An 11,485-nucleotide genomic window follows, 5' to 3' on the forward strand; every position below is an offset into this window, starting at 1 on the left:
AAAGAAACAGATTATATTAAACATTGTCCATGAGAAATCATTATTTCATGTTATTTGACTTCAGGTTCAGATGGTTTGTGTGAGCAGCTGACACAGATGGACTTACTATCGGTCGGGTTCATGGATGACTTTGTCGTTGTGGGTGCAGATGCTAAAAAGGAAAATACTTTTACTCACAATGGAAACACACTTTGTAAATGTACAAATACTGTCTTCATAGTTCAGCAGCAGGGTCGTACGTTTCACAGTGAAGGTCAAAGATGTTGTAAATGACTCTCCTCCTTCAGCGGTCACTTCACACATCCAGGTTCCTCCATGTGAAGTCTTTAAAGGTTTGAAATCTACTCTCGGATTATTGGTGAAGAAACCATCTGGTCTCTGCCACTTCACTGTAGTTCTTTGGTCCAAACTGTGTACCTCACACTGGAGTGAAGCATCACTGCCCTCCTGGAGAACACCTGATGGTGTAACAACAACTGCAAACAAAGCACAGTAAACGAGGAGATGATGGAACAATAACACCAAATGATGAATAATGCTGTCCTATTAGTAAGTTCATACAGTTTAGAGAAAATTACAAATAGGACCAATTTGACTAATAATTTTTAATAACGTAAAACCACAATTTTCTTGTTCTACAGTCAGAGCATCATTGTATTATTATTACACAAGATTTTTAGATATTTAGATGTACAATAAGAGACATTATTCACCTGAGACAAGATAAAGCCAGTGTTCTTCACTTTTCCCATCTGCTCTGCAAGTAAACTTCCCAGCATCTTCCTTCTTCAAATTGTAGATTTCCAGAGTTGACCCTCTTGTATTAGACCTCCGTGCAATATTACTTTGGACTAATAGAGAAGAGCACATGGATAATCATATGCTGAGTAAATGTACAATATGTTTGAGTGATATTTTTAGAAGTCGTTTTACACTCAAGCTTTTTTAAGAACCTTTAGTGATGAGCCACTTGCGATCAACTCTCAAAACTTTCTCTTCATTATAGAACCACTCCAGAATTGTTGGGTTTGTGCTGATCCCACACTCCAAGGTAACTCTCTGATCAACACGTCCAAAGGAAATTTTAGTCGCTGCAGGCAGTGCAGTCAACACTGAGGAGAGAAGACCACAATGCTTACAGTCAAAATTCAGTCTTATATGTTTGACAATATTAATATGTACAATTATTTATGTTTTTTCCATGAAATTAAAACAAAGAAGTACATCTTAAATTTTGTAGAAAAGTTCAGCATTTTGGTCAGTCAAATAAAAAAAAAAACAAAAGGGAAATTTTCATTTATAAGTATTGCTTAACTATTTAAAGCCTTTAAGATTTAACATTGTAAGGATTAAATTCTTTAGTTAATGAAAAACCTAAAATAACTATCCCAAAAAATTACACCCCATCAGACCAGATCAGTAATTGGAAAACTACTCATTTAAATTAACTCAATGCAGAGGGATGTGTGGCTGATGTTCAGCTCTGCCTGTGGAACTGAAGAAACAGATTCTCCATGAGAAATCCTTATTTCATGTTATTTGACTTCAGGTTCAGATGGTTTGTGTGAGCAGCACCCACAGCTGACACAGATAGACTTACTTTCCTTTGTGGTCGGGTTCATGGATGACTTTGTCGTTGTGGGTGCAGATGCTGAAAAGAAAGTACTGTTATTGACAATGGAAACACACTTTGTAAATTTACAAATATTGTCTTCAAAGTTCAGCAGCAGGGTCGTACGTTTCACAGTGATGGTCAAAGATGTTGTAAATGACTCTCCTCCTTCAGCGGTCACTTCACACATCCAGGTTCCTCCATGTGAAGTCTTTACAGGTTTGAGATCTACTGTCTTATTATTGGTGAAGAAACCATCTGGTCTCTGCCACTTCACTGTAGTTCTTTGGTCCAAACTGTGTACCTCACACTGGAGTGAAGCATCACTGCCCTCCTGGAGAACACCTGAGGGTGTAACAACAACTGCAAACAAAGCACAGTTAATGAGGAGATGATGGAACAATAACACCGAATGATGAACAATGCTGTCCTAACAGTAAGTTTATAAAGATTTAAGAAAATGACCAAAAAATAGAACCAGTCTGAGACAAAATCTTTGGTTAAAAAATCAGTCAGAGCTTCATTGCAATGATGTATAAGAGATTTTTAGATATTTAGATGTACATCTTTGCAATGATTGATATATTATGAACGACTTTCAGATATCTAGATGTACAATAAGAGACATTATTCACCTGAGACAAGATAAAGCCAGTGTTCTTCACTTTTCCCATCTGCTCTGCAAGTAAACTTCCCAGCATCTTCCTTCTTCAAGTTGTTGATTTCCAGATTTGACCCTCTTGTATTAGACCTCTGTGCAATATTGCTTTTGACTGATAGAGAAGAGTACATGGATAATCATACGCTGAGTAAATGTACAATATGTTTGAGTGATATTGTGTTAATCATGATATTTTTTAACACACGCTTTTTTAAGTACCTTTAGTGATGAGCCCCTTGCGATCAACTCTCAAAACTCGCTCTTCATTATGGAACCACTCCAGAATTGTTGGGTTTGTGCTGATCCCACACTCCAAGGTAACTCTCTGATCAACACGTCCAAAGAAAACTTTAGCCACTGCAGGCATTGCAGTCAACACTGAGGAGAGAAAATCACAAAATTATGTCTTGCAGGCATAAAATAAAAGAATAAAAAAATATCATGGAATTAATGTAATAAGTTACATCTGAAAAATACTGCTATGAAAAATTTCAACATTTTGGTCAGTCTGACATCTATTCTGCATCCTACCTTACCAGGGCTCAAAACATAATCAAGGACAGTTCACTACCCGGCCCAGACTTATTTGCCCTGATGCCCTCTGGAAGGCGTTACAGAGGCATCAAAACAAAAACAAACAGACTGAAAAACAGCTTCCTTCCAAAGGCAATATAAAATTGTTATACTCCAAAACCTAAAATTGCTATCCCAAACAATTAATACACCCCATCAGACCAGATCAGTAATCGTAAAAGTACTCCATCCATCCATTTTTCCGCTCATCCAATACCGGGTTGCGGGGGCAGCAGTCTAACCAAAGATGCCCAGACTTCCCTCTCCCCGGCCACTTCCTCCAGCTCCTCTTGGGGGACCCCGAGGCGTTCCCAGGCTAGCCGAGAGTCATAGTCTCTCCAGTTTGTCCTGGGTCTTCCCCGGGGCCTCCGCCCAGTGGGACATGCCTAGAACACCTCTCCAGGGAGGCGTCCAGGAGGCATCCGGACCAGATGCCCGAACCACCTCAACTGGCTCCTCTCAATGCGGAGGAGAAATGGCTCTACTCTGAGCTCTCTTCGGGTGACCAAGCTTATCACCCTATCTCTAAGGGAGCACACAGACACCTTCCGGAGAAAACTCATTTAAGTCGCTTGTAGTCAGGATCTTGCTCTTTTGGTCCTGACCCAGAGCTCATTACCATAGGTGAGTACTGGAACGGAGATCAACCGGTAAATTGAGAGCTTTGCTTTCTGGCTCAGCTCTCTTTTCACCACAACGGACCTGTGCAGCGAGTGCAAAATGGCGGACGTCACTCCAATCCACCTGTTGATCTCACATTCCAATCTTCCCTCACTCGTGAACAAAACCCCAAGATATTTAAACTCCTCCACCTGAGGCAGAAGCACTCCACCCACCCAGAGAGGGCAAACTACCTTTCTCCAGTCGAGAACCATGGCCTCAGACTTAGTGGTGCTGACCCTCATCCCAGCCGCTTCACACCCGGCTGCAAACCACTTCAATACATGCTGGAGGTCCTGGCTCGATGAAGCCAACAGGACAACATCATCTGCAAACAGGAGAGAGGAAATCCTGTGGTCCCCAAACCAGATCCCCTCCGGGCCCTGGCTGTGCCTAGAAATTCTGTCCATAAAGACTATGAACAGAACTGGTGATAAAGGGCAACCCTGCCGGAGTCCAACATGCACCGGGAACAGGTATGACTTACTGCCAGGTATGCGAACCAAGCTCCTGCTCTGGTCATACAGAGACCAGATAGCCCTTGGTAAGGCTCCCCAGACCCCATACTCCCAGAGCACCCTCCACAGGACATGCGGTCAAATGCCTTCTCTAAATCCAGAAAGCACATATGGACTAGATGAACCCTCAAACCCTCCAGCACCCTGAAGAGGGTGTAGAGCTGGTCTACTGTTCCGCGACCAGGACAGAAACCGCACTGTTGTTCTTGGATCTGAGGAAGTTGGAATACACCCTCTGGTCCCCCTTCTTGAAAAGGGCAACCACCACCCCAGTCTGCCACTCCATTGGTACAGTTCCTGTCTGCCAAGACACTCCCACAGCATCCAGACACTTGAGGTACTCTGGGCAAATGTCATTCACCCTCAGAGAATTGCCACAGAGGTGCTCTTTGACTGCCTCAGTGACCTCAGCTTGGGTGATGGACAGTTCTACCCCAGTGTCCTCAGCCTCTGCTTCTTCACTGGAGGGTGTGTCATCAGGGTTGAGGAGATCTTCAAAGTATTCCTTCCACCACCCAACAATGTCCCCAGTTGAAGTCAGCAGATCCCCAGCTGCACTGAAAACGGTGCCTGCAGAAAACTGCTTTCCCCTCCTGAGGCACCGGATGGTATGCCAGAATCTCTTTGAGGCCAACCGATAGTCCTCCACGTCCTCACCACACTCCTCTCAGGACCGAGTTTTTGCCTCCAAAACTGACCGCAGCTCACTTAGACTGCTGAAACCTGCCAGCTGCCTGTGGAGTCCCAGAAGCCAGCCAGGCTTGATAAGACTCTTTCTTCAGCTTAACGGCATCCCTTACTTCCGGTGTCCACCCCCGGGTTTGGGGGTTGCCGCCACGACAGGCACCAGAGACCTTGCGGGCGCAGCTCCAGAGAGCAGCAGAGACAATAGAGGTGGAGAACATAGTCTACTCTGACTCAATGTCACCAACCTCCCTCAGTACCTGCTTGAAGTTTTCCTGGATGTGGGAGTTAAAGACCTCCCTGACAGAGGGTTCAGCCAGACGTTCCCAGCAGACCCTTACAGTACGTTTAGGTCTGCCAAGTCTTTCTGGCCTCCTCCCTCGCCAGCGGATCCAACTCAGCACCAGGTAGTGATCAGTGGACAGCTCAGCCCTTCTCTTTACCCGAGTGTCCAAAACACACGGCCTAAGGTCGCCTGAAACGACTACAAAGCCGATCACTGATCTCCTACCTAGGGTGACCTGATGCCAGGTGTACTGATGGACGCCTTTGTGTTTGAACATGGTATTTGTTACGGACTAACTATGATGTGCACAGAAGTCCAACAACAAAACAGAGCTCGGGTTCAGGTCAGGAAGGCCATTGGTACCAATCAAGCCCCTCCAGGTGCCACTGTCATTGCCCACGTGGGCATTGAAGTCTTCCAGGAGGACAACGGAGTCCCCCGTTGGGGCACTTTCCAGTACCCCTTCAAGAGACATCATGAAGGCCGGGAACTCCGAATTGCTGTTTGGCCCGTAAGCTGAAAGTACAGTCAGAGACCTGTCCCCCACCTGTCGCCTCACCGGTGTGAACTCCAATATTTGGCGGCTGAGCTGGAGGCTCACGATCAAGCCCACCCCAGCCCGCTGCCACTCACCATGTGCAACTCCAGAGTGGTAGAAAGTCCAGCCTTTCTCGAGGGACAGAGTTTCAGAGCCCAGGCTGTGTGTGGAGGTGAGCCCAACTATATCTAGCCGGTATCTCTCAACCTCTCGCACAAGCTCAGGCTCCTTCCCTCCCAGAAAGGTGACATTCCATGTCCCAAAAGCCAAATTCCATGCCTGAGGTTTGGGCCACCGAGGCACGCGCCCTCAGCTGCCACCCAATCACATCACAAATCACATTGCACCGGCCTGTTCCGAGTTCTCCTGCAGGAGATGGGCCGACTGGAGAGTGATCCCAAAACTACTCATTTATATTAACTCAATGCAGAGGGATGTCTGGCTGTTGTTCAGCTCTGCCTGTGTAACTAAAAAAACATATTCTCCATGAGAAATCATTATTTCATGTTATTTGACTTCAGGTTCAGATGGTTTGTGTGAGCAGCACCCACAGCTGACACATATGGACTTACTTTCCGTTGTGGTTGGGTTCATAAATGACTTTGTCGTTGTGGGTGTAGATGCTGAAAAGAAAGTACTTTTACTCACAATGGAAACACACTTTGTAAATTTACAAATGTTGTCTTCATAGTTCAGCAGCAGGGTCGTACGTTTCACAGTGATGGTCAAAGATGTTGTAAATGACTCTCCTCCTGCAGCGGTCACTTCACACGTCCAGGTTCCTCCATGTGAAGTCTTTACAGGTTTGAGATCTACTGTCTTATTATTGGTGAAGAAACCATCTGGTCTCTGCCACTTCACTGTAGTTCTTTGGTCCAAACTGTGTACCTCACACTGGAGTGAAGCATCACTGCCCTCCTGGAGAACACCTGAGGGTGTAACGACAACTGCCAAACAAAGCACAGTAAACGAAGAGATGATGGAACGATTAAACCAAAAAATGAACAATGCTGTCCTAACAGTAAGTTTATAAAGATTCAACAAAATGACCAAGAAATAAGACCCGTCTGAGACATAATCTTTGATTAAATAAAAACAAAATTGAGTTGTTTTAGAGTCAGAGCTTCATTGCAATGATTGTTATATTATGATTGACTTTGAAGTCTTCAGATGTACAATGAGAGACATTATTCACCTGAGACAAGATAAAGCCACTGTTCTCCACTTTTCCCATCTGCTCTGCAGGTAAACTTCCCAGCATCTTCCTTCTTCAAATTGCTGATTTCCAGATTTGACCCTCTTGTATTAGACCTCTGTGCAATATTGCTTTTGACTAATAGAGAAGAGCACATAGATAATCATACACTGAGTAAATATACAATATGTTTGAGTGATATATCTGTTTTTTTTTTTCTAACACAAGCTGTTTTAAGAACCTTTAGTGGTAAGCCCCTTGCGATCAACTCTCAAAACTCGCTCTTCATTATGGAACCACTCCAGAATTGTCGGGTTTGTGCTGATCCCACACTCCAAGGTAACTCTCTGATCAACACGTCCAAAGAAAACTTTAGCCGCTGCAGGCAGTGCAGTCAACACTGAGGAGAGAAGACCTTTTGTAATTTTATATGCATAAAATTATGTATATATATATAATTATATGGTTATATGGTTTTTAAAATTTTTATTACATGTAATTAAAGTTAAAGTTACATCTAAAAATAATTTCAACGTTTTGGTCAGTCAAATAAAACAAAATACATTTTTTTAATCATAGATTCATTCAAGCTTTACTTTTTGTCATTTAAGGGAAAATGTAGTTAATAAAAACCTAAAATTAAAATACCACATTGAACCAATAAAAAATACATTTTTGGCACAAATTTCAAGCTGCTTTATTGTTATTAACTCACTAGTTTGCTGAGACTCTTTGTACATGAATTACTGCATCAACACGATGTGGCATGGAGGCCATCAGATTCTCGTAGATATACAGAAGTGGAAGTCCAGGTTGGTTTTACAGCTGCCTTCAGGTCCTTTGTGGGTGTTTTGAGTTCACTAACTGATGTGAATGTGGTACCAAGAGTTTGGAGACGAGCAAAATTTAGGTTTTCATCACCTACAAGCAATGATCATTAAATAAAAACACAGAACCCTTTAACCTCTTTAGACCTGAAATAATATTTGACCTCTCTACACACATAGTCAGAGGCGTCCAGTTTAGAAGATTTTACTACTGTGGTAACATAACTCAAATGTGACGATTACGTATGTGGACGCCGGGTCTCAAGAAGTTTATCTGTGTAATGGTTCCAAGTAAATACAAGTTTCAGTTTTTAGATGGAATATTAAAAAATAATGTACATTTTTTATAGCTGCAATTTTTCATGGAATGGAACCTGGGCTTCCATAACTGTACATTTACATTATACTTTTCAGTAAAGTTTAACCAAACTGAGCAACAAAAAAAAAGATTCAATATTTCCCCAAAACTTTATTTGCTGATTAAAATGTATTAAAATTCAGAAGTGGATTCACTTACCTAACCCCAAAAAGACAATTATCTTCATTCTAAAAGTTGATGTGTTTAAAAAATGAAAGTAGAATTGTTAGTCAAGGAAACATCCATTCTAGAGACATGTTTGTCTTACTGACAAACATGTGATACTTCCTTCCTTCATTGCTATCTTTGAAAAAGATTCTGCAAATACATCAAGATAGTTTTATTTCTTCCTTTTTTGATGATCAGTAAAAATTACTCCAGAAACCTGAAATCCTAATTTATGTAAAAGTGATTTATTGTGTCTTTAATGACAAAAACAAAAATCTTGATATGTAATATTTATGGATCCGTTAATCTTAAAGATTAAATTTGAATAATTTTCAACTAGATAAACAATATTAAGTTTATTTTTTGGCATTTTTCTGTTGGAAATGTGATACAACCCTGCAACTCAAAGGCTCATTGTTCTCTGTTTCATTATTGTAACTTTTTTTTTAAGCAAATGACTTAATTCCGTTTGACTTTAAAAAAAAAATGAAAAAAAATGTGTCAACAGATTTCCTTTCTAAATAAATGTTAACAGCATTCATATACCCTTCTGAAAATATGACAAAAAAAATCTAAATTAAATTAGATTTTAAAGTTTTGCTTCTGCGTTTTTTTTTTTGTTTTGTTTTTTTTTTAACTTGTACTTAATTACAGAGCAAAACAGATCAAGGGGAGTTCTGTCAAAATCATGATTTCAGTTTTTTTCTCAACACAAACCATACATTTTAGTCAGTTTGAAATCTTACCTTTTTTTGTTTGAGCCAGAAAAGTTTCTTTTTGAAGACAAATAAAATCTTTCCTCGTCCTCTCAGAGCTTCACTTCAAAAAAACAAGCATGCAAGGATGCAAAAACGGTAGAAGGCGGAAGAGATCTGAAGGGAAACCAACAAGGCCGACACCAACCCATCTCTGTGTGGGCTGCTACTTATGCTTTCCTGAAATCTAGGCCTGGTGCCTCGTATACACAAAAAGCTGAAACCTTAGTTAACAAGTTAACAAGTAAGTTAAGAAAAAGAAAGAAATATTGAAAAACTAAGAACATTGGATGCTCTTACTTATCTCCTAATTTTCTGTCCTCATACACAGATAGAAGGATGATACAAAAACACTGAAAATAAAGCAACAAAACAATTGTTTGATTTTAACAAACAAAAAAATGACAATTACATTTTGCATAATTTTTCTTTCCAAACGTTTGACACAACTTTAAAACTGAAGATTTCTGAGGATTTTTGTTTTCTTGTATAGTATAAAGTTTACACTTATGTCGACCAATCAGAGAAGGAGGATGCTTAGTTCAAAGTATCTTGAGGTTTAGGCATCTGGACTGAAAATCTGTCTTGAACAGTTTCAAGTTCGTCACTTCAAGAGCGAGATAAATGAGATCATTCATCGCCATCTGGCTCAAAGTGTCGACCTGAAGACTGAAACCTTTGCTTAACAAATTTAAACACACCAAGTCGGTGACTATAAATGGCAGCTGAAGTCTAATAGACTAATTTTACTGACTGTAATGTGAAAATGAACTCAAGTCTCTTCTGGTGCTTCATGTTTTTTTTAAGCCTTCTACAGGTTATCTGAGTAAAACTTGGACTGCTGTCTTTAGAACGAATCAAAGTTCTTAGTTGTACCCACCAAAGTGATCAGTTAATCAAGACTTTATCTGTCAACATCACTTTATTCATCTGTGTTTATATGCTAAAAGAATTATTCACAATTTTTTTCTGATCAGAAGATTTCATTGTAGATTACAGAAGAAAAGTCCTTCCACATCAGCTGCTCACCATCAGCTGGACTGGAATGAGGCTGGGAGCGTGCAGCTGAGTAATTGTTGCAGACTCTGGCATGACAATCGTTTTAATACGAAGTGTAATTGTGCTGTTTTAGGATGTCTGTGGGTTTATTTCTGTGTTAGGAGCAGATCGCTTGTCTTTTAACCACTAGGTGACAGCTGGGCAGTGACCTTCTTCCCCCCTCCCTCGTGTGTTTGCTGTAGTCACTCTCATTCTACTGATCTGTATGTGTGTGTCACTGGGGCCCTCTTTATAATTGGTAAAAGGAGTAGTTTCAGGCACCGCTGCAGCTGCAAAAGGGTAATCATCTGTCCTCTGGTAACAGCAGTCTCGGCTTTAAATAGCTGTGCTTCAAAAGTCGGGTAAAACAAGTGAAAATGTAGTCAAGGATTTATTTACAAAAGACACAACCAGAGGAACATAAACATAGACAACTTGATATCACAAAAAACGAACTGACTCTAAAGGCTCAGGAAGAATTCCTTCAATAAAATGTGAATTACTAGAAAAGTTTAGGGAGTTGTGATGCTACAAAGGATCCACAGGAGAATGAGCGAATTCAACACGAGCCTGAACAGAAACAACAAAAGGAAATATAAGCATAAAAAAGAATCAAACAAGCAGATCATAACAGAAATATCTGAATGAAAAAGACAAAACATCAGTTATATTCTATATTTCAGTGTGTTGCGATGATGATCTTTTATTGATAGAAAATGCGGCTTTATCTGGAAAAAGTTATTGTCAACTGGTAGCAGAGTTCATGTTCAGATGGATAATGTCACCTGTGTTGGTAGCTTGATTCCTGAGTACAGAAAGCTCCTCAAGGCTGTACTCCACTCGCTGTGTGCTTCTGCCGTTTTGTGACTGGATTTTCTTCATAATTTAAAGGAATAATAAGAGAACAACAAAAATCATTCTTGTGATTATTTTCCAAAGGCTCATCAATACAATGTCATTAATTCTGTGGCAGCAAATCAGGATCTGGTTTAAAATTTCAATCATGTACCTTTCTTCTGACCCTCTGGTACATGAGAACAACAGAAATGATCAGGAGGGACAAAACCAGATAGCTGGCTCCAAGAGCAACCCAGATCCACCAGTGGAGGCCCAGCGGCAGAGGGAAGCATGACTGAAGTCTGACTGGGTGACCAAAGAAACAGATTATATTAAACATTCTCCATGAGAAATCATTATTTCATGTTATTTGACTTCAGGTTCAGATGGTTTGTGTGAGCAGCACTCACAGCTGACACAGATGGACTTACTTTCCGTTGTGGTCGGGTTCATGAATGACTTTGTCGTTGTGGGTGTAAATGCTGAAAAGGAAGTACTTTTACTCACAATGGAAACACACTTTGTAAATTTACAAATGTTGTCTTCATAGTTCAGCAGCAGGGTCGTACGTTTCATAGTGAAGGTCAAAGATGTTGTAAATGACTCTCCTCCTGCAGCGGTCACTTCACACGTCCAGGTTCCTCCATGTGAAGTCTTTAAAGGTTTGAAATCTACTGTTTTATCATGGAAGAGGGAACCATCTGGTCTGTGCCACTTCACTGTAGTTCTTTGGTCCAAACTGTGTACCTCACACTGGAGTGAAGCATCACTGCCC

At 40.9% G+C, this 11,485-nt stretch overlaps 1 protein-coding gene across 1 annotated transcript in view; it reads right to left on the reverse strand.

Annotated features, from left to right (window-relative positions):
- Positions 1 to 11,485, reverse strand: part of LOC112143652 (hemicentin-2) — a gene marked incomplete in the record, with an annotated part of 30,833 nt that overhangs the window by 11,681 nt on the left and 7,667 nt on the right. Inside the window, 7 exon segments of the mRNA XM_024267786.2 lie at positions 714 to 851; positions 954 to 1,112; positions 1,601 to 1,651; positions 1,739 to 1,975; positions 2,248 to 2,385; positions 2,493 to 2,651; positions 6,105 to 6,479. Of these exon segments, the coding sequence (XP_024123554.2) occupies positions 714 to 851; positions 954 to 1,112; positions 1,601 to 1,651; positions 1,739 to 1,975; positions 2,248 to 2,385; positions 2,493 to 2,651; positions 6,105 to 6,479 (1,257 nt within the window).

The sequence above is a fragment of the Oryzias melastigma genome, linkage group LG16, assembly GCF_002922805.2.
Source record: "Oryzias melastigma strain HK-1 linkage group LG16, ASM292280v2, whole genome shotgun sequence".
In the NCBI taxonomy this organism is placed as follows: Eukaryota; Metazoa; Chordata; class Actinopteri; order Beloniformes; family Adrianichthyidae; genus Oryzias; species Oryzias melastigma.